This window comes from Amblyraja radiata, chromosome 21 (genome assembly GCF_010909765.2).
Source record: "Amblyraja radiata isolate CabotCenter1 chromosome 21, sAmbRad1.1.pri, whole genome shotgun sequence".
Classification (NCBI taxonomy): Eukaryota; Metazoa; Chordata; class Chondrichthyes; order Rajiformes; family Rajidae; genus Amblyraja; species Amblyraja radiata.
Window position 1 is genome coordinate 17,924,470 of NC_045976.1, and position 24,261 is coordinate 17,948,730.

General features: G+C 41.4%; 1 protein-coding gene across 1 annotated transcript in view; it reads left to right on the top strand.

The window, feature by feature from the left end:
• lamb1 (laminin subunit beta 1) overlaps positions 1-24,261 on the top strand; it is an 84,487-nt gene that overhangs the window by 20,675 nt on the left and 39,551 nt on the right. The window contains exons 12-23 of the mRNA XM_033039669.1: positions 387-466; positions 2,472-2,607; positions 2,690-2,848; positions 2,938-3,065; positions 3,238-3,358; positions 4,521-4,722; positions 6,041-6,184; positions 9,303-9,534; positions 9,642-9,805; positions 13,576-13,800; positions 17,043-17,260; positions 20,636-20,732. Of these exons, the coding sequence (XP_032895560.1) occupies positions 387-466; positions 2,472-2,607; positions 2,690-2,848; positions 2,938-3,065; positions 3,238-3,358; positions 4,521-4,722; positions 6,041-6,184; positions 9,303-9,534; positions 9,642-9,805; positions 13,576-13,800; positions 17,043-17,260; positions 20,636-20,732 (1,906 nt within the window). The remainder of the gene's footprint in view (positions 1-386; positions 467-2,471; positions 2,608-2,689; positions 2,849-2,937; positions 3,066-3,237; positions 3,359-4,520; positions 4,723-6,040; positions 6,185-9,302; positions 9,535-9,641; positions 9,806-13,575; positions 13,801-17,042; positions 17,261-20,635; positions 20,733-24,261) is intronic.

Here is a 24,261-nt window from a genome sequence, read left to right on the forward strand (position 1 = left end):
TTAAAGCAGCAGTGGAAAACCACTAAACAAAACACGAAAATGTGTTAAATTTCAAAACCCCTCAGAATTGCTGCTGAAAATTTAAAAGGTGGACTCAAAAGTTTTCAGCTTGGTTTAATATTGTAAAATGTTTAGAAAACAGATTTGGGGGTTTCCCCCCTTTTTATGCTGTATATTTTCAGGATGCACCCATTCTTAAATGAGAGCATGGGCATCAAACCGTATATCCAGTTCCCTGAAATGTAGCTCATAATGCCATGATATTTAAAAACTTTCCACATCATGTTAACTTTCACTTTTACCCTTTGTTTTTGCCAGAAAATTTAAGCTGTTCAACAAAGATATGCCATTCACATGGTTTACATTTGGGGGTTATTGTTTTGCAGTCTCAACACTGGGGGCTAAGCAATGATCTAGACGGATGTCGCCCTTGTGATTGTGATCTTGGGGGTGCCTACAATAATGAGTAAGACTGGCTTCTCAACTTCCTACACTAAATTTGTTTTCACAGCTAATTAGTAAATATTGCAGTAGTTTGTACAAGAAGCAGGCATCTCAAACTGCTGAAGTATTATCTCATGTTATTTGCTTTTCATAGTTGAACAGTAACTGCGTAATTCTAATTTGTTTTCTAAATCCAATAATTGTGATATGTGCCACACAGGTTAAAGCTTAATTTAGTTTCACAAACCATTTAAGCAAATAAATAAATTATATCACTCCTAACATTTTTTTGGAAGTGACTTGCTCCTGTTGAAATTTATTGAAGTATCATCTGTGTTTTCCAATCCATAATTGTGCCCCAGTGGAGATAGTATCATAATACTCTGATACAGTGTTCAAATGAGCATTTCATACCTAATTAGGTTAGTTTAGAGAAATAGTGCGGAAGCAGGCCCTTCAGCCCACCAAGTCTACGCCGACCAGCAATCCCTGTACACTAGCACTATCCTACACATTAGGGACAATTTAAAATCTTTACCAAAGCCAATTAACCTACAAATCTGTACACCTTTGGAGTATGTAAGGAAACTGGAGCCCCCAGGGAAAATCCTCGCAGTCATGGAGAGAACGTACAAATTCCGTACAGACAGCACCCATAGCCAGGATCGAACTCAGGTCTCTGATGCTGTAAGGCAGCAACTCTACTGCTGCGCCACCGTGCTGCCCACAATCTTTAAAAGTGAATTGCATTTACTAATTGTTTAATAGCAAATTAAGTGAATGCTTAAGATTTGACAAAATATGTCTGTTTTGGTGTTAATGCTGTTGAAGGAATGTTGAATTTCAGTAAATTCAGTATCAAATACATAGTTCTGCTATAACACGTCTTCCATAATGCAAATTAGATATAATACCATCAATTGATCTGGGAACACCTTTTTTAATTACGCTGGCCTAATTTGTTATATGATTTCAGGTAGGAACTTGGAGAGCCACTTAAAAATTATTTTGGAAATTTGCAAGGAGGAAAAAAGCTGTCTTGCACACGAGGTTTCTTATGGGCCTGTCCCACTTAGGTGACTTTTTAGGTGACTGCAGGAGACTATGCAGTCGCCACATGTTCGCAGGTGGTTGCCGGGTAGCCACCTTCATGGTCGTGAGGAGTTCCCGCATTCTGGGAACTAGTCGCGGCCTCATTATGGTTGCCGCAAATTTTTCAACATGTTGAAAAATTTGTGGCGATCAGAATGAAGCCGCCATGGAGAATAGCGAGAATTCTCGTGCCGTAGGTGGGTCGCCAGGAGATCCTAGTGGGTCACCAGGAGTCGAAGGTGCTGACCGGTGAATTTCATTGGCTCATTGGGGGGAACAAAAACGTAAGCAGTAGTTTTCAGAACCAAGGATAACCGACCTGTAATGTTAATGTCTGCCGAGCTTCACAGCCGTGTATCTCTGGCTTTTTAAAAGTTGTCTCCACTCCTTCTCCCCCCCCCCCCCCTCTTTTAAAGGATTTACGTGACCCTTTCCGTACACTGTGCTATCACCGTCTTAATTACAGCGCCAACCTTCCTGTTCATCGCTGTGTGTGTCTGTATCACATTGGCTTTGCACCATGTGAATTTCACTAAGACAGCGCTCCCCCTGCTTGCACTGTACCCTGCCTGCATAACGGGCTGGTGAAGGAAGTGATGTGTGTGTGTTCCACTCTGACAGTCGCCGTTCCAGTCGCCGGTTTTTCAGGCGACTGCCGGTAACTTAACAGTCGCCTGAAAAATCGCCTGTGGGACAGGCCCATTAGGAGCACAACTATCGTATTATAGCAGAACCACCTGTGCAGACAAACTATTTTACACTTTGCAAAGATCTCTCTGTTACAGCTGGTGGAAACATGCACAGCATTTTATTTGCAAATTAACTTAGTTTAAAAATGAGGTGTTCATGTAGCATGTTAACTAGATGATTTGATCTCTTGCACAAAGATTTGGTTATAAAAAGTAAATAGTATTTGTTTTCTTTCCCCTTTGCAGCTGTTCGGCAGAGACAGGCCAGTGTCAATGCAAAGAGCATATGGTTGCACGTCGCTGCAACGAGGTTGAGTCTGGATTTTACTTTATTGCACTGGACCATTACACACACGAAGCAGAGGAAGCTGACCTGGGTCCTGTAAGTTTGGTTTGGGACGGAGGCAAGATGTTAAATTATGATCATTACTTTAGATTAATGCCATGACTTTCATTCTTTGCAGGGAGTTATGATTATCCAACGACAATATCCACAGGATCGTTCCCCAACCTGGACAGGAATTGGATTTGGACGTGTTCCTCAAGGAGCATATCTAGAATTCCATATAAATGCTATTCCACATTCCATGGAATACAACATATTGATACGGTATGAACCACAGGTCAGTAATCTTCATTTAACAAGATGCATCCTTTAATAGCTTTAAAAAAAAAAAATATGCATGAATTGAATGTGACTCTTTTTGTTCAGCTGCCAAAGAACTGGGAAGTGGCAAAAATAACGGTGTTGCGACCTGGTGAAATTCATACTGGCAGTCGATGTGTGAATACTATTCCTGATGATGATAACCAAGTGTTCTCTCTACCATCAGGATCAAGGTTGGGATAGATAAAATATATTTTCTTGTTCATTGTTTTGATTTCATATATTCTTTGAGTTGAGGTGATAACAACGGATTTGGAAAGTGACTAATTTGATGTGTACATTTATAAGAGAAGATTTGTAATTTATGGGTTGGGCTAACTATATGCATTGGTATTAATGTTCTAGGTATGTGGTTCTACCTCGACCTGTATGCTTTGAAAAAGGACTAAACTACACCATTCGGCTAGAATTAACAAAATACGCCTCTGGTGATGAAATGGAGACTCCTTATATTTTAATTGATTCGGTACGTATAACTAAGATTGCAACATTGGAAACAATCCATTCAATAGAGTGCAAGTCTAATTAATATAATTCTTCAATGTTTGGGTCTCACTATCTTTGGAAGTGAGCCACAAATTACAAACACAATTTTATGTAATTATTGAGTGTTCACTGATGTGGATATTACTGAAATGAATAGATTTTTTATCATTTGTATGCCCATATTCTACTTTTTCATTTTAAACATCATTACATGGAGACTAATGTTACTTTAGCTTCTAACTGCAAAAAGTAGAAGTTTTTTTTTTTTGCTTTGTAGTTTAAAAAAAAACAGATTTTGGGAGCTAAGGTGTGAATTAGGAGAAGGTTACTCAGCCCAAGAACTTGCTGTGCCATTGGTAGGGCACTGGCTGATAGTAACTTTAACTCCACATTTCTGCCTTCACCCACTGTCCTTAAATCTAGAATCTATATTGCATTATAAACTGTTCAAAATACTTTTTTTTCCCACTTTTTTGAAAAAATTGCCTCTGCTTTTTTCAATGTGACCTCATTTTTCAAGGTTTCAAGGTCAGTTTATTGTCACATGTACCAATTAAGGTACAATGAAATTTGAGTTACCATACAGCCATACTAAGTGAAAAGTAACAAGCCACACAGCCACATAAAATAAAATGTAACATAACATAACTAGCGATTCAGTTCTAGATTCTCCTGGTGGAGAAAAAATGTCCTCGCTTCCTCCCAAGTCAAGACCCATGAGAATTTTGTGTTTTAGACTATCCTTTCACTCAAAACCTCCAGCATATGGAAGATTGGGCAGGATAGGCTTCTGTTATAAAACATGCTGCTAATTCCAAGTGTCAGACGAAAAAAACATATGAAATACTTAAATAAGGAGACCAATACAATACATAGTATTCAAGAGGAGGTCTCACAGTTGCCTCATGTAATTGTAGCATAAGTTTTTTCTCATTAAATTATAGATTTTTTTTTAGCTTTTATAATTGCTGCAGATTACTGTTACAATTACTGTTGCCTCTATATCATGCACCAAGGCACGCAGATCTCTGCGTCTCAAGAGTCCTGTACATATTATTTTAGATAATATGCACCTTTGATGCTTCCTGCAAAGGTGGATGAATTCATGTTTTCTCACCAACTGACAATGTTTTTCTCCCCAGCTCGTACTCATGCCCCACTGCAGGTCTTTGGATATATTCTCTACAGGAGAATCGGGCGTGATTATCACAAATAGCATATGGGATACCTTCCAGCGGTACCGCTGCTTGGAGAACAGTCAAAGTGTTACCAAGACTCCAATGACTGATGTCTGCAGAGGCATTCTTTCCAGCATTTCTTCTATAATCCATGAAGGAGCTTTGCGTAAGCCTATTTAAACTTCATGAGGGATCTGGTGGACTGCTCGTATAAAAATATCATCTGAACAGTGTTGGAACATCGCTTACATTTGGGGTGGTGGGGATAGCCATACGAATTATCCAATGTGGTTAAATTGCAGCTAGAGCACTGAATGAAGTTTGGGCAATGCTGTCATAGAAAGGATGCTTGGACGTTGAAAATATATCTCTGATATCTAATTTAACATAGGATGCGTTAATAGTGTAAAATTAACCTGTACAAATCTCTGTGGAGATTAGAGCAGATGTAACTAAGACTTGAAAATTGTTTAAAGGTGAGAAAGAGCAAGTAATGTAAGATTTATTTCAGTTGGTCACTGAATCTGAGGTCAGACGATTAAGTTATGTTGTTGGTACTGGAAATGAAAAGGGGGATCTAGGGTTACAACATTGTGAAATGCATCACTGCAGATTGCTGGTCAGTGCTTGTATAAAGAAGAAAATGGGGTCAATGTTTGAAGATGTTTAAGGTCGGCAGAAAAGGCCACCCCATCCCTTTGTGAAAATTCCATTATTCTGTAAAAGTATTTTACAAATTCTTACCAATGTGTCCAAAGAATTTTGTAGCAGAATTTTATTCTGTGATGATGCAGAATAAACAAATTTTTTCATTGTGTTTATTTTTTTATGTCAGTGCTATTGGGGGGGCATTTTGAATTCTAAAAAGATTTTGTCAGCATGGTTGTTAGTTTTGTGTCATTTCTTAAATTGAAAGTTGTCAATGATTTGTGTAGTTAACAAGAAGTTAAACTTGAGTTGAGGACGTGGCTAGATACCCTGACATCATTAGTGAGGAAATATTCAGATGTTTTAATGGGATGCTTTATCAGTGTTCAATGAAAGAGCACAGTTTAAATGTTATGGGTCATGACTCTTGAGGAATGCTTTGAGGAGGTATGTAAATTTGGTCTGTAAAGGTTTTTGTTTAAATACTTAGCTCTTCAAGTAGCACTTCAAATTCCATGCCTGAGGCCAAGTAAAATTTGATTGAAATAATGGGAAGGGAAAGAGAAAAGTGATACATTTCCTCAGAAGCCCATAAAGTCTCCACTGTTCTGTGCTGCTGTAAAGCTGCCGAGTGCAAGGCTCATCATCTGGGTTCTAAGGGAATCCTTTGTTTCCTTCTGGGTTTTGAATTGGTTTGGAGGTTATTAACTTGGGATCAGGACACAGTGGTATAGATTGGAGCTGCTCCTTTTCAAACAGTGTGTTTAATTGAGGATTTGGATTTGATGTGATAATTTCCTTATGCTATCAGATTCTAATGTTTGTTGTCTCCTCAGCATGCAATTGTGACCCTCAAGGCTCTCTCAGTTCTATCTGTAATTCAAATGGTGGACAATGCCAGTGTCGTTCCAATGTAGTCGGCCGAAACTGTGATCGATGTGCTCCTGCCACTTATGGGTTTGGCCCTAGTGGCTGCAGACGTAAGTAGGGCTTATCAAGGTGGTACATTTGGTATTTAATTCTTCTGCACTTTAATATTTTCTTGTATGTTTGGAAAAATATTACTTTTGGCTTTTATTCACATTTTGCTGCCTTTTTGCTCTTGCTGTGAAGAAAAATGGTACTTTCCAAAATTTCTGGAAACTGTTTTAGTGACCATTCTGGCATTACATGTTGATTCAAATGATTTGATACTTTATTCTTGTCAGTGTCTACAGACCTCCATGCTTTTGGTCCATGGGATGAAGGCAAGGTAGGGCTTGCAGGAGGTCCACCATCAAAAGTTTATTTAAAGCAAAGAATCTCTAAAAATACATTCAAAGAGTTACAAGCAAAACCCATGATCAAAATACAGCAAATATTTCAAAGGTTAGTTGATTACTTCATTAAAAGACAGTGAAGGATAGTTATACATTATAAACCGAGTGAATAAAAGAAGTTCCAGGCATTTGCTGTGCCTTCTTAGTTTAAGGAAGTTGAGGGAGTGTATTTTTGTTATGTTAATTAAGTTTGTTACTGGCTCCCGTGTATTTAATGCATAAATAAGAATAAGCAGAGTATTTTTTAATCAGAGAAATTTTATATTATAGATGTTTCTAGGGATCTAGGTCTGCTTGTACACGTCACAAAAGTCCACAGTGCTGATGCAGTAAGTGGTGAGAAAGTAAATGGTGCTTTAGCCTATGTGGTAACAAGATTTAAATGAGGTAACAAGATTTCTAGTTTAATGAGAGGTTGACTTGATAGGCCTCTTTAGTTGTTTTAAAATGAACATCCGAGATTTCAATTAAACTTTAAAAATCCTGGACACCAGGCTGAGGTGTCTCAGTCACGAATCTGGAGAGACCAATTGGAGATGAGGAAAAAATTCCTCACAGTGTGGAAATCCATGTACCTGTCTAATTGTTTCTTAATCATTGCAATAGTCCCTTTCTCAGCTACCTCATCTGGCAGTTGTTCTATAAACCCACCACACTTTGGGTGAAAAAGTTACCCCTCTGATTCCTATTCCTATTTCTACATCCTCTGGTCAATTAGTTAATTTCAAATAGATTTCTGGATAGAAACATAGAAAAAGAGGTGCAGGAGTAGGCCATTCTTAATCAACTTAATTCTAATCCCTGTAAAAATTAGAAAATGTTAAAATGGAGATCTATATCTAAAATAAACTGCCTGAACATTAATATTTGCACCATTTGCAACTAATTTATGTATGCATAAATGCATAATGGAGAAAGCAATTTGGCAATGAGACCATGTAGAAGTGAATTCACCAATGGAAAGCTGCATATTCTTCCTTGTGCGAATTATTTCAAAGATGAGCTATTTATCTTTTTTCTCAAAATGTTGGAATCAAAGACGTCTTTACAATGTGAGAATTCTGTTCCTGCTGCCAACCAGCATTTTATCTGTTCAGTTTCCAGAAAATTGGAAATCCAGTGTGGATTAAAGTTGGATATTAAAAAAAAAAAACGTTTTTTTTCCTTTTGTTCCACAAGCCAAGCTTTGTATTTGATCCTAGCTTTTTTCTAACGTTAACTTGAAGAATATAATAGAAAAAGGCATTGGCTAAGTCTAATACCATGATTGTTTATGATCACCTATTCACCAATATCAGGTTGATAGTGATTAAACAACTGGGCAAGTAGGCCAGATGTCTGGACTGGAGCATGTTCAGATTCGCCGCTGGTGTATTGCTAATTGAATGCAATTTTGGAAAAAAAACTACTATCAGCAGTGAGGCAATGAAACTGTCAGGTGAATTCTTCTAGTAAATTGTTGCCTTTACAGAAAGATAATTCTGCTCTAGAGCCAGGTATGTGACCCCAGACTCTCGCCAATGTTGTCAATTCTTAATACAAACAATGCTGGAAGTGCTGAGACGTGGAGCAGTGTCAGTCAGCCACACGGAACTGATGTTTTAAAATTGTTTTCTATCTACTGATGCTGCCTGAACTGCTGAACACTTCCAATATGCTTAAGAAGGAACTGCAGATGCTGGAAAATTGAAGGTAGACAAAAATGCTGGAGAACCTCAGCGGGTGAGGCAGCATCTATGGAGCGAAGGAAATAGGCAAAGTTTTGGGTCGAACCCCTTCTTCATTCTTCCAATATGCTTTGTGTTTTGGATTTCTATCAACTGCTATTTTTTTTTAAATTTCAGCTGCTGATCAATTCTCAACTTTTATGTGTTCTGGCAAGCCATTTAGTTTAAGCAAAATTATTGATGGGTGCCCATGGCAGCAGTGGGCATAAATGCATATTTTATTGAATAAAAACCTATATAATTTTCCCCATTAAGAACATAAAATGTAGAACTGGACAGCACAGGAACGGGCCAGGATAAACTAATTGTAATTGTCTGCCATGTACCTTTCGAAATGCCTCTCAAATGCTGCTATCATATCTGATAGAATATTTGCCATCCAGTGACATATTTCCAAATTGGGTCCTTATTCATCTTTTACTGCTCTCTTGTCTAATTTGCATTACTCTGCCCTACAATGCCTCCAATTCTTATGCTAAAGTTTTGCCTTCCCTTTGAGCTATTTATCTCCCCAAGAAGTTTTCATTGTTCCAACATAGGAACTCATCCCTCCTACTCATCTTTATTGGCAGATGTTCTCTCAGACAGCTTTGTTGTGTAATTCTTCTCTAACTCCCCCTCTCTTTATAAAGTTAGAAACTTGTTCCTTTGACCACTATTTTAGTTACAGCTGCAATGTTCTAATTTGGCAGATAATCAATTTGTTTTATGCTTTGAAGCAAATATAAAGATTCTATTTAAGACCAAATATTTGATTTTTTTTTTCTCTTATTATTTCTGTTATCTTCACAATTTTGCCTTTACCTCCAACATTCCAAGGATTTAACCAGGTCTTTTTGAGACCATCCCCTGGAGAAGTGGATTAATGCCATGTAACAGTGGAAAAATATACTGCAACAGCTCACCCAAGTAGATGTGCCTGAGATTTCATACAGAGATTTCTATTATTACACTTTGCATTTCATTGTAAAATTTAGTTCATTAAAATGCATTTGCTGTTCAGTTCAAATTAACAGTCATCCATTTGTAATTGTACCTTTTTTTATTTTTAGCATGTGACTGTAATCCAGAAGGTTCTGTCAATGAATTTTGCCATCATGCCACTGGCCAGTGTGAGTGTAAGGAAGGAGTCTATGGTCGAAGATGTGACCAGTGTCAGCCTGGGTTTTGGGGATTTCCTATTTGCCACCCATGCCATTGCAATGGGCATGCAGATCATTGTGACTTGGAAACCGGTGAATGTCTGAACTGCAGAGATCATACCAATGGACAGAACTGTGAGAGGTATTGACAGTCTTGATTAGTTTTACTGGCCTTCATCACCTTGGGTAAAATTTCTTGCAGCTCATGTAACTGAACAGCTCTCGGTAAAATGTTGTTGTCTCTTACAGCTGTATGACAGGTTATTATGGGGACCCTGTACTTGGGTCAGGTGACCATTGCCGCCCATGCCCCTGCCCAGATGGACCAGATAGTCAACGGCAGTTTGCCACTGGCTGTTACCAGGATCCTTATGCCCTCAATATTGTTTGCCTTTGTCAAAATGGATACACAGGTATGTTTTTAATTTTTTAAAAGGTGATTGTTAGTTTATGTTGGTCATCCATTCTAATATGGATGTTGTATTAAGTCTAACCCATTGGATCTTAATATTTCAATATCCAAGTTTTTTAAAACATTGATAGCCACAAAAAGCTGGAGTAACTCAGCGGGACAGGCAGCATCTCTGGAGAGAAGGAATGGATGACGTTTAGGGTCGAGACCCTTCTTCAGACTGGTTAGGGATATGGCAAACAAGAGATGTAAACGGTGATGTGGAGAGATAAAGAGCAATGAATGAAAGAAATGCAAAAATGTAATGATGGTAAAGGAAACAGGCCATTGTGAGCTGTTTGTAGGGTGAAAATGAGAAGCTAGTGCGACATGGGTGGGAGAGGTATGTTAAGAGAAAAAGATTAGGAAAGACAAATGTGGGTCCCTTGAAGGCAGAAACAGGTGAACTTATTATGGGAAACAAGGAAATGTTGAACAGGTACTTTGTTTCTGTCTTCACTAAGGAAGACACAAACAATCTCCCAAATGTACTAGAGGACAGAGGGTCTAGGGAGACGGAGTAACTAGGAAATTTGCAGATGACATATAGCTGAATGGCAGTGTGAACTGCAAAGAGGATGCTAGGAGGTTGCAGGGTGACTTGGACAGGTTGAGTGGGTGGACAGATGCAGAATAATGTAGATAAATGTGAGGTTATCCACTTTGGCGGCAAGAACAAGGAGTCAGATTATCATCTCAATGGTATCAGATTAGGAAAAAGGGAAGTGCACCGAGATCTGGGTGTCCTTGTGCACCAGTCACTGAAAGTAAACATGCAGGTACAGCAGGCAGTGAAGAAAGCTAATGGCATGTTGGCCTTCATAATGAGAGGATTTGACTATAGGAGTAAAGAGGTCCTTCTGCAGTTGTACAGGGCCCTGGTGAGATCACATCTGGAGTATTATGTGCAGTTTTGGTCTCCTAATTTGAGGAAGGACATCCTTGCTATTGAGGGAGTGCGGCGTAGGTTCACGAGGTTAATCCCCGGGATTGTGGGACTGTCAGATGAGGAAAGATTGGAAAGACTGGGCTTGTATTCACTGGGGTTTAGGAGGATGAGAGGGATTCTTATAGAAACGTATAAAAGGACTGGACAAGCTAGATGCAGGAAAAATGTTCCCAATTTTGGAGGAGTTCAGAACCAGGGCCCACAGTCTAAGAATAAAGGGGAGGCCATTTAAAACTGAGATGAGAAAAAACTTTATTCACCCAGAGAGTTGTGAATTTGTGGAATTCTGTGCCACAGAAGGCAGGAGTGGCCAATTCACTGGATGAATTTAAAAAAGTTAGATAGAACTCTTGGGGCTAGCAGAATCAAGGCGTATGGGGTGAATGCAGGCACAGGTTACCGATTGTAGATGATCAGCCATGATCACAATGAATGGTGGCGCTGGCTCGAAGGGCCGAATGGCCTCCTGCACCTATTTTCTATGATTCTATGTTTAATACTGACTGCAGCTCCATTTTCTGGCAGGATATGCTAACAGTGTGGATTATATACTAATGCTGCTGGTGATCTTGGGGCATTTGTTAATTACGAGTAGCTCGTTATTGGGTAGGAAGGAACTGCAAATGCTGCTTTAAACTGAAGATTGACACAAAAAGCTGGAGTAACTCAGTGGGACATGCAGCATCTCTGGCAAGAAGGAATGGGTGACGTTTTGGGTTGAGACCCTTCTTCAGACTGGTTTGGGATAAGAGAAATGAGAGATATAGGCGATGATGTAGAGAGATAAAGAACAATGAATGAAAGATATGCAAAAATGTAACGATGGTGACGGAAACAGGCCATTGGTAGCTGTTTGTTAGGTGAAAACAAGAAGCTAGTGCGACTTGGGTGAGGGAGGGATAGAGAGAGAGGGAATGCCGGGGCTACCTGAAGTTAGAGAAATCAATATTCATACCACTGGGCTGTAAACTGCCCAAGCAAAATATGAGATGCTGTTCCTCCAATTTGTGTTTAGCCTCACTCGTACAATGGAGGAGACCTGGGACAGAAAGGTCTGTGTGGGAATGGGAAAGAGAATTAAAGTGTTTAGCAACCAGGAGATCAGGTAGATTCATGCAGATTGAGCGAAGGTGTTCAACGAAACAATCGCCCAGTCTATGTTTGGTCTCACCAATGTATAAGAGTCCACATCTGGAATAATGGATACAGTAGATGTGGTTGGAGGAGGTGCAAGTGATACTAGAACCTCTGCCTAACCTGAATGGACTGTTGGGTCCCTGGATAGAGACGAGGGAGGAGGCATCGGGACAGGTGTTGCATTTTCTGCAGTTGCAGAGGAAGGTACCTGGGGAAGGGGTGGTTTGGGTAGGAGGGGATGAGTTAACCAGGGAGTTGGGGAGGGAAAGGTTTCCGTGGAAGGTGGAAAGGGGTGGAGATGGGAAAATGTATCTACTGGTGGGATCCCATTGGAGGTGGCGGAAATTTCAGAGGATTATGTGCTGTATGCGACGGCTGATGGGGTGAAAGTTAAGGACTAGTGGGGCTCTGTCTCTGTTGCGACTAGGAGTGGGAGCAATGGCAGAGCTCTGGGGTACCGAGGAGACATATCTATGGGGCCTCATCTATGATGGGAGAGGGAAACCCCCGTTCCCTAAAGAATTAGGACATCTTGGATGTCTGGTTATTGTTCCAGGTTCTTGGATAAAGAACACAGATACATGACTAAATGCAAGAGATTTGGTTTAGAGAGCAGGAGTATTCTTTTTTCCCAGATGGTGATTTGAATACAATACAATATACAATACCGTTTATTTGTCATTTGAACCTCACATGAAGTTCAAAGGAAATGTGGTTTCTGCAGTCATACAAGAAAAGAACCAAGACACACACCAACACAATTTACACAAACATCCATCACAGTGAATCTCCTCCTCACTGTGATGGAAGGCAAAGTCTTGTCTCTCCCCTGCACTCCATTCCTCTCCCAAAGTCAAAGTTCCCGGCGGGCGCTAGCACGTCCCACGGCCACTTAGAGCCGCACCGGGCGATGTAAGGACTTGCTCCGGGTCCTGGTGTTGGAGCCCCCGGCGGGCGCTAGCAAGTCCGTGGCCATTTAAAGCCGCTCCGGGTGATGTAAGGCCCCGCTCCAGATCAATCTCAACCCCGCAATTCGAGTGGGAGAAGTCGCCGTTGCCGGTGCCCCGCAAAGCGGTCTCCCACCGGGGACCCGCGAGCTCCCGGTGTCACCATCCACCGGAGTCGGGTCGCAGCACCGCGCCACCGCAGCTCTCCACGCTCCGAAGCCGTCCAGCTCCACGATGGTAGGTCCGCAGCTCCGCAGGCTCCGTGACTTGAGCTGTCGTTCCAGTTGGAGGCCGCTCCACGGTGCTAGGCCCCAACGGTAACGGAGACCCGACAGGGAAAAGGTCGGGTCCCCGTACAGGGTAGAGATCTAAAAGTTTCCCCCACCCGACCCCGCCCCCCACACATACACAGTCAAAAACCCACCACAAACTATACCCTCGACAGGACAATAAAATAAAAAAAAGACAGACGGACTGCAGAGGCCGCTGCAACGTCGGTCGCGCCGCCAACCCACTAGGGTTAATAATGATTGTGGCAAGTATCACATCAAACTTCATGAAATGGTAGCAAAAGATGGGAACAGAATATGCTAAATTACAAATTGTACTGTGGAGGATTAACATCAGCTGTCTGTTTCCATGTAACTACAAGGCGTGTTTTTCCCTTGTTTTTACAATTTAATGCTTTTACCTTGACAGGTGCTAGATGTGATGAATGTGCATCTGGGTTTTATGGTAACCCTAATGAGACCAGAGGGTATTGTCAGGGGTGTCAATGCAACAACAACATCGATGTGACTGACCCCCAGTCCTGTGACAAGCGAACTGGAGAGTGTCTAAAATGTCTGTACCATACCGAGGGTGAACACTGCAACCTCTGCAAGCCTGGCTATTATGGGAATGCAGTGCAACAGAACTGCATAAGTAAGATACACAAAACATTTTGTAAACCACACAAAATTGATAATTATGGAATAGATTTTGCATTTTATCTCTTGTATATTTACACTACTTTTAAAGGCTCCAATATGTTCAAAAATAGAAAATGCTGGAAATGCTAGTCTCCACGGCATCTCTGATAGGAAAGAAGTTAGTTCAGGTTAATAGTTTATCGGTATTTGCAACATCCTTCTGTATTTATTTTGGCTCACAATATCTGTTTGTGGCAGTTCTGATCTTTTGTATGCCTTCTCATCCATTTAGGCATTATTCAACCCTTTATGTTGTGTCACCTGTTGGTATAATGCGTGGTTTCATTTGTGCTCACTTTGGTCTGTTTACACTTTGTGAAAGATTTAACAGCACCTGGAGCATATGTGGCAGATTAACATCAGTGTGGTTGTTTTAAATGTACATGCATGCTCTAATTTTGGATAAGATTAGAGGTTTGCTGCATTGGCAAAAAAAGCAGAAGTCAGTGACAATTTGGCAATCTTAGTATTAAAGGAAAAACAATCTGAAAATAATTGATTATTTCATCACTTGAGTTCAGGTTGTGGTTGGCTCGGAACTAAATAAGGTTTCCAATAATACTTCTCTTTTAGATGTTGATTTTCCTTCACGTTATGCTTCACAGCTATATCGATCTTTTGAAGGTGTTCACATACTCCCGTCCTGAGGCATAAGCACAAAAAAAAGTGCTGTGTTGAGAATGCAGCATTGTGAGATGTCTCGCCTTTCATTTAAGTTGGTAAATAGAGGTTTTCCCATTTACCCTCTGAGATGAAGATAAAATATCCCAAACTTCTCCTTTAGGGAATGTGTGAATTCTTTCAGTTAAACACCACTTAAAATCGAATTTCCATTTGATGATTACATTGCAGTGTTGGTTTGCTTGCTGCCTGCTGCCTTTCCTTGCCTACAATGCATATGAAGCATTCAGAGATTGAGAGAAACTCCTTTTAAATTCTAGTCTTTTTCTTTTGAGTGAAATGTAAGGTAACACCCAGTCTTGTGTTTTTGATATCCTGTCCTTTGTTCTGGATAATCTTCAACACAGCAGGTGTTAGAATAAATGGCATGGGGGGAATCGGCTCTCCTGATAGTTAACATTTAGTAGTTCATGCTGTTAAAATTGACAAGTAATAAGCCCACCCTCATTAATTAAACAAAAACTGTAGACATGGAGATGCTCCAAATATGTACCTCTTGTAGTTTTATCTTCATCTTTTCTTTATAATGGAGTTTTTAATTATCCCTGTTAAATTCATCTGAATTTCCCAATGGAATGAGGATAACTTTTCACCCCCGGGTCAGATTTACAGCATTCCTTTGATTTTTATCACCAGATCAATATGTTTGTTCCCTGTGGTTGCACATTCCTTGGCAAATGTTAACTTGGTTGACAATAAACACGAATGATTTTAAAACCTCAGTACAATGGTAAAATATTTGAAAGCATTCCTGGCCAGTGGCCCTCCTGCTGATCGTTCTGCAGCAATTGATTTGTTTTTGTTTAACTAATCAAAGGCAATTGAGGGATTCCTGGGCTTCCTTTGATTAAAGAACAAAGTAATTAAAATGAAAGCTGGAGTTACTGTTCACCAGCAGCAATTGAGATTTAGTCATTTTTCAGATTAAATTAATTTTAATTTGTGTATCCATTCTCTTTCCTTTAATGGTAAGAATCTGAATGATCTTCACAGAATTGCAATCTGTAATTCATAGCAGAGTGGCTATGTTCATACAGCTCTGTGACCATTGTGGGGAAAGGGCAAAGGGGACACATTGCACCAACTAAAACCCCCAGGATATAAACCAGGGAGTAGAGCGGAAGGTGGTTGTAACATTAGAATGAGATAAAACCACTCAAGCAAATGTTTTTTATGTGTCAATTTATTTAGCCTGCATAACAAATAGGTCGTAATTTGTTTTGGATTTTAAGGTGGATCAGTATTTTGTATTTATTTTTTTTTAAGTATCCGTGGGCTTTATAGCTCTGTATTAACCCTGACTTTCTCCACAGAATAATTAATGATTTCACTCCATTATGGGTCTTTGTTCTTTTCCCCAAATAATATCAGTTTACAAGATAGAATTTCACATTGTGTTAACTACTTTTGAAGTATGGTCGTTGCACAAAGGACTCTTCAGTTGAATAGTGTCACTTTGTTTTTGGTGATTATTGAATGATGGGTATTATTTATGCTCTACTGGAATATTGGGTGGCGCCGTCAGCAATGGCAGCCTCGCCAACTGTCTGTCTTTTTGTCTTTTTGGTTATTTTCAGTGTGTTTTTAAAGTATGTGTTAATGTTCTCTGGTTTGTTTTATGTGGGGGGGGGGGGGTTAGGGGAAACTTTTTAAAATCTCTTACCTTGCTGGAGATGCAATTGCGATTTGTTTTCCGGATCCTACCTCCGGTCGCTCTGCAGCCTAACATCATTGAGCTGGCGGCCTTGCTCGAGACTGACTTTGAGCCCCACCGCAGGGCAGTGGACTTAACATCGAAGCCTGCGATCCCTTGCCTGGGATCGACGCTCCAACCGTGGCCTGCGGATTTCACCATCGAGGAGCTTGCAGTCTCAGGTAGAGACTGATGTCGCAGGAGGTTCGTCCCGGCGCGGGGGAGCTGAGATCCCCCGACCCCCCCCGCCCCCCCGATGCGGGAGCTTGATCGCCCCCACATGGAGGCCCGACCGCCGGCTACGGGAGCCAAGATCGTCCCGTCAACGGAAGGCTCGACGACCCCGAATGCAGGAGGACAAAGAAGGGATGAGGTTTACATTTCTTTCGCCTTCCATCACAGTGAGGAATGTGGAGGAGTCACTGTGGTGGATGTTTATGTTAACATGCATTCTATATGTCTTGTTGCTTTTTATTGGTATGACTGTATGGCAAATCAAACTCCTTGTATGGTGCAGAACATACTTGGCTAATAAAGTATGATTCTGATTAGTACTGCCATTTAATATCTTTTGCGAATCTACGTGGAACATAAGTTTGTATTAGTTTATCAAATCTGGAATAGAACTTCAAAATGCAGATTTCTGTTGCCAAGTTGAATTTACTGCCACATTGTCAAAAACAACTTATCCAAAGTATGCTTTATTTTCATTGAGCTAGATTTATTTTTTATATTTATTCAGAATATTAACTCATTAGCATTGTTGTGTATAGTTTATATGACTTTAAGTAATAAGTGTGTGTCTCTTATTTAAATTTTAGAGTGTGTCTGTAATTACTTGGGCACAATACAGGCCCAGTGCCCATCAGCAGATGAATGCCATTGCAATCAAACCACTGGTCAATGTCCTTGCTTTTCCAATGTGGTTGGTTTAGCATGTGATCACTGCGCACCTAATACCTGGAAGCTGGCAAGTGGAACAGGCTGTGAACTCTGCAATTGCAATGAAGTCCACTCACGTGCAGCATCTTGCAATGAGGTGAGAGCATTTCTTTATTGAAAATTTTTTTTTTAGCTTATTATTGTCACATGTTCTGAGGTACTGAGAAAAGCTTTTGTTTGTGGGCTATCCAGTCAACAAAGACTATATATAATTACAAACAAGCCGCCCACAGTGTACAGATACAGGATAAAGGGTAAAACATTTGGAGTTGTATAAAGTCTGATTGAAGATAATTTAAAAGTCTCCAATTAGGTACATGGGAAGTAAAGATCATGCTCTAGCTGGTGAGATTTTAGTGACCTGATAACAGCTGGGAAGAAACTGGTGTGTGCTTACAAACCTCTGTACTTCTTGCCTGAAGGGAGAGGGAGTGACCAGGGTTAAGACTGGCCCTTGATTATGCTAGTGGCCTTACCAAGGCAGTGTGAAGTGTAGATAGATTCCATGGAAGGGAGGGTGATTTGCATGATGCCTCAGCTACATCCACAACTCTCTGCAATTTCTTGCATTCTTTGATGGAGCTATTCCCAAACCATGCAGTGATGTATCCTGATAAAATGCTTTCTCTGCCGAACTTTCTAACCATTATAATGGGCCACTCGATCACAATCTCCTTTGGGTCCTTAGAAAGCACTTTTTGAAAAAGGTCATTATTTGTCATTATCTTCCTCTTTAGGGGCCACAGAACAAATACACTTAAATGTCATGGATACTATTTTTTAACACAAATAGTAAATATTTGTCATTATCCGGAAGTGGCGGCGCTGGGAACGGCTGCGGCTCGCCTGCAGTCCGTTTGTCTTTTACTTTTTTGTGTTGTTTTTTTCGTTTTGTCTAGTTACGTTTTTGGTTTTTAGGTCGTGTTTATGTGGGGGGGGGGTGGGGGGTGAAACGGGGCTTGCTGTCTCTCCCTTCGGGGGAATACGACCTTTTTGTCGTATCCCCCTTCTCTGCCTCCGTCTACGCTGAGGCCTAATGGCGGAGCTGGCGACCTCGGGACTCTGGAGGCAGCTGACAGGACTCGCCCTGAGCTCCCGTGAGGGTGGCCCAGCCCGGGGCTGGAACTGCGCTCTCGTGAGAGCGGCCTGGCGAGGGGCTGAGAGACTTTCCCGTGAGGGGCTGTGGCCCGTCGGAGTGGCCCAGCCCGAGGGAGAACGGCACTCCCATCGGAGTGGCCCAGCCCGAGGGAGAACGGCACTCCCGTCGGAGTGGCCCAGCCCGAGGGAGAACGGCACTCCCGTCGGAGTGGCCCAGCCCGAGGGAGAACGGCACTCCCGTCGGAGTGGCCCAGCCCGAGGGTGCAACGGCACTCCCGTCGGAGTGGCCCAGCCCGAGGGAGAACGGCACTCCCGTCGGAGTGGCCCAGCCCGAGGGAGAACGGTACTCACGTGAGGGTGATCCGGCTCGGGGCTGGAACGGTGCTCCGGTGGCTGGGACGGCGTTCTGGCGGCGGTGACCTGAGTCCTGGGTTGAGCCGCGGGCCAGCGGCTGCGTGTGCTGGACTGGAGGGCGGCAGCTTCGACCACCCCCGGGCCGCGGTGTTTGAACCGGCCCGTTTGCGGGGTTCGATGAGCCGCGGGACTGTTGTGCCATCGCCCGGTGGGGAATCGCCTCAGCGCAGAGGGAGAAGAGGAGGGAACAGACAGTAACCCTAAGATTTTTGCCTCCACCACAGTGAGGAGGTGCTTGGAGGATACACTGTGGTGGTGTTAATTTGTGTTTATTGTTGTTTATTATTGTATGATTGTATGTATGACTGCAGGCACGAAATTTCGTTCAGACCGTAAGGTCTGAATGACAATAAAGGTATTCAATCAATTCAATTCAATTTAAAGTTAGGCCTTAAAGTATATCTTGCAAATCTTTTACGTGTGTATTTATTGAAAACTGACTTAAATTGGCTCTCGGGCACTTTGTGACATCCTGAAAGGGATGTGCAGGTCCCAAATAAATGCAAGTGTTTTTTTACTCCATGTATCTTGAAGAGGGGAGTTTGGGTCAATCACTGGCCAATCTATTCACATCCATGTGGCAGTTTAGTCGTGTTCCTTTGCATGGGAAACTCAAACCAGCAAGGGATTACTGTGCTAAGTTGTAAAATGTAAAATAAAGTAATTGGTCATTTATGGCACTGCCCAATGATTGGGAACAAGGATTGAAGAGAAGGAAAGCTTAAGAACTGATTGTAAAACTCCGGTTTATTGTAGAAAATTCATTGCTTTAATGGTCGTGGAATGTTTGTGACACAGAAGCACAAGATTCTGGCCATGACGTCCATACTCTCTTGATCCAAAATCAATCCAAGTAGTCACCACGCTTCAACGTTCTCCTCCCCATCGCTGCACATTCTTTGATTTCAGATACTTGATGAAATAGCATTTCAATGCTTCAGTTTAAGCCACCACCCATACCATCCAAGGCTTTAATCACTGTATTTATTTAGAAAGAAGTAATGTTGGTCCTATTGAAGGTAGACACAATACAGAGTAACTCAGCGGGTGAGGCAGCATCTATGGAGCGAAGGAATAGGTGACGTTTCGGGTCGAGACCCTTCTTCAGACTGATGTGGGGGTGGGGGGAGCGGGAAGAAGAAAAGAAGAGGCGGAGACCATGGGCTGTGGGAGAGCTGGGAAGGGGAGGGGAAAGAGGGAGAAAGCAAGGACTACCTGAAATTGGAGGTCAATGTTCATAACGTTGGGGTGTAAACTACCCAAGCAAAATATGAGGTGCTGCTCCTCCAATTTGCAGTGGGACTCACTCTGGCCATGGAGGAGGCCCAGGACAAAAAGGTCGTATTTGGAATGGGAGGGGGTGTTGAAGTGCTGAGCCATTGGGCGATCAGATTGGTTATTGCGAACTGAGCAGAGGTGTTGGGCGATCGCTAAGCCTACGCTTGGTCCTATCGATGTTACTTCCATTCTATGCCCCATTGTTCTTGACCCCTCTGTCAATTGTAACAGTTTCTCTTGGCTCACACCCTGTTTAAATACCTATTTTAGATCCCTTGTATAGCTGTCTCTGTTACAAATAGATAATTTATGTCTCCTCACTTAATCAAGAGGCCGATTTCCTGTTAAGTGTGAAAAATGTATTTCATTAAGTCTATTTAATGCTTCTGCCCCAAAAGCTCCCTCAATTAGAGAATTCCAAAGATTTGGAAGCCAGTCAGAAGAAATTCTTCTTTTCATTATTAAATGGCTGACCCCTTATTTTGTGAATATGTAAGCTAAAGGTCTTGTTTTTTCAGCAAGATTTGCTCCCAGGAATGTGCACACCATTGGAAGTGTATTTTGTTCATCTTAAGTGCTAGACAAAATCAAGGGGTCGTTTGCACAGTTTACATTTTGATCATCTTGTCTTCCAATAATTAAAAATAATGAATATGAATTGAATATAGTATATTTTCCCCAGTTTACAGGGCAGTGTCAATGCCTGGCTGGATTTGGAGGACGAACTTGCAGTGACTGCCAAGAATTCTTCTGGGGAGATCCCGACGTGGAATGTATGAGTAAGTAGCTGTGTATGGAATGTTGGCGGTTATCAATTGTCTCACAAGATTACAACTACAGTTGGTTCAGTATATATTGGTGATTTGAGCATCACAAAGAAAACCCTATTGATCTGAAGAAGGGTCTCGACCCAAAACGTCACCTACTCCTTTTCTCCATAGATGCTGTCTCACCCGCTGAGTTTCTCCAGCATTTTTTGTCTACTTTGGATTTTTCCAGCATCTGCAGTTCCTTTTTAAAGAAAACCTATTGAGCTGTTTTGGGTTTTGTGATGGTGCTAAAATATGGGTTAAATTTCATCGTTCACTTTTTAGAATATGCTAAAAACTTGAGCTTGATGTAATTGAGGTACTTGTAAGAATTTTTTTACATGAAATTTGTTTACATGGCAGCCCAGTGGCGCAGTGATAGAGTTGCTGTCTTACAGCGCCAGAGACCTGGGTTCAATCCAGACTACGGGTGCTTGTCTGTACGGAGTTTGTATGTTCTCTTTGTGACCTGCATGGGTTTTTCGCCAGGATCTCATGTTTCCTCCCACACACCAAAGACTTAAAGGTTTGGTGGTCTTGGTATAATTGTAAATTGTCCCTAGTGTGTGTAAGATAGTGTAAGTGTGTGGGGATCGCTGGTCAGTGCGGACTCGGTGGGACCTGTTTTTATATGCCCCATTCTAGTTAATATGTTCAAGAGAGTTTATTGCCATGTGTCCCAGATAGGACACTGAAATTCTTGCTCTGTTTCAGCACAACAGAATATAGAAGGCATGAATATAGAACAGATCAGTGGGTCTCTATACCATTGTATAAATATATACACACATTAATTAATAAAACAGATAAAGTGCAAATAAACAGATAATGGGCTATTAATGGTCAGAGTTTTGTTTGAGTTGCGTTCAATAGCCTGATGGCTGTGGGGAAGAGCTGTTTCTGAACCTGGACGTTGCAGTCTTCAGGCTCCTGTAACTTCTACCTGAAGGTAGCGGGGAGATGAGTGTGTGGCCAGGTGATGCTGCCAGCCTTTTTGAGACAGCAACTGCGATAGATCCCCTCGATGGTAGGGAGGTCAGAGCCTTGACATACCGACTCTCTGTAATCTTCTCAGGAAGTAGAGGCGCTGATGTGCTTTCTTTATAATAGCATTAGTGTTCTCGGACCAGGAGAGATCTTCAGAGATGTGCACGCCCAGGAATTTGAAGCTCTTGACCCTTTCCACCATGTTATAAACGGGACTGTGGGTCCCCATCCTACCCCTTCCAAAGTCCACAATCAGTTCCTTGGTTTTGCTGGTGTTGAGGGCTCTTATTTCAAGTTTTCAAATATAATCAAGGGAGAAATTAATGCAAAGTACATTTTGATTCTCCAAATGGTATTTCTTGGACATTACTGGAGGTATTTTTATTGAACTCTGACATTTATCGTATTTTGTTACTTTGTACAATATCAATGTAGATCACACACGTACAGTGCTGGTGGAATTCCTAGTTGGGGAATATGTTAGTACAACTTGGGAAATATGTGGAAAGATTCTGGCATAGAAGTATTCAGCAGAATGATGCCCAGGGTCTTAGCCCAAAATGTGGACACATCCCTTTTATCTCCACAGAAGCTGTTTGATCTACTTTCAGCACTTTTAAAAAAACTTACAGTAATGGCTGTTGTCCAGTCCTATAGCATTGCTATATTCATTGATGTTGACCGTTATGCTATGTGGAGTGAATCTGACTGCTTTCTGTGGTGGTCTTTGAAAATTTATGAATGATAATTTAAATAATGGGTTTATTATACCTTTCAAAATACCAAAGGATTAAGAACGTAACTTTAAGTAAATGGACATTTTTACCCTGTAATCCTCTATTTATGAATGTCATGAATCACCATGCTCCAGTAGACATTAACTATCCCTCCTGACCCTACATCAGCATTTATCAGCATTTAGCTATCAACTGTATCAAAACATCTTTTGTTAAGGAAATTTGTTTAATGTTCGTACTGTCATTTCACTGTCATGAGTTTCATGTTCTAATCATTTCAAGCACAAAGAATGCTCTTCGTGTAGCATTAATGCATTTATTTGTGCTTGTCTTATATTTATGTTCTTTCATTCTGGTCTTGAGAGGAGTCTGTCTGTGTGTAGTTTATAGATTCTCCCTGTGACACTGTTGGTTTCCTCCAGGTGCTTTGGTTTCCTTAAATCCCAAAGATTGGTTGGTGGATTAATTGGCCAGTAAATTGCCACAAGTTTGAGTGGTGGAATCTGAAAGGACCTGAAGAGAATGCGGGGAAATTTAAAGAAGCAATAATGTAGGATTACTGTAAAATGGGTGATTGAGGATCAGTGTTAACGATAAGCAAAAGGGATTGTTTAAATACACTAATAAATTAACCCAGAGAGTAAAGGCTTCAGCACAAAACCCATGGAACAAAATGAAATCTTCCTAAACACTTCTGAATCATGGACAACAAGTGCCTCTCAAATCGCAAGTGCCTCTCAAATCGCAAGAGTGATACTTCTACTGCTGTTGTGCACTGGAAGAATAATCAAAACATTGTTTCATACAAGGTACACAAAAATGCTGGAGAAACTCAGCGGGTGCAGCAGCATCTATGGAGCGAAGGAAATGGGCGACGTTTCGGGCCGAAACCCTTCTTCAGACAGTTGGCTCCAGTGAACAGGCCATTTCATTTCCATGCCAGATTCCCAAAACACAGATTACTAGTTGGACAGGATGTTCTCAAAGCCTTGAACAAATATAATATCCTCACTGACGTGATAATCTCTGGCCCTTGGAGGGGGAATGTTTGGGATAACATTGATGTTCATTCATTTGAATCGTGCATCATAAAGGCTGAAGAAGTGGTGCACCACCTTCGATAAACTATCCACTCTATTATAGATAACCTACCTTATTGAAGGCAGTTTCCAGTCCCATGCTGGTCTTATCAATCGCCCGGGAACCCATTGAACTGGAGTGAAACGGACTGTCCTTGATCCTGGAGGACAGTCGAGAGATAATTTGATCACAAATGGTTAAAATATGTGGACGGAAACTGGTAACTGCATCCCATCTGTGCAGGTTCATGGGGGTCATACCATGGAACAAATGATACTGAATATATGCTGTTGCCAAAGTTGAAATCCACTGAGTGGGATGCATAGTTTAACTTGATATGTTTAAGCTTCATAAACATCTGCCTGCATTCCTATTGCTAATCGCTGTTCTGCAATTTCCTGCTGGAAAGTATACGTTGGGACCGTTGGGTTTTATGGTGAACTCCAGCAGAGTCAGCACAGTGGCCAGAGCATTAGCAATATATAATGACTTTGTACTGCAGGGGAGGTCCTTTGGGAAAGGAAACGAGACATTAAGATCCAGATTATGAATTGACTGCACACATAGACACTTCCTGTTTATAATTTGCATTCCTTTTTTTCAAATGTATGAATTTTAAACTATATTAATATGCGGGTTTCCTTTGCCACCACTAAATTAATTAACATTATGTGCTGCATAATAAATTTTGTCAC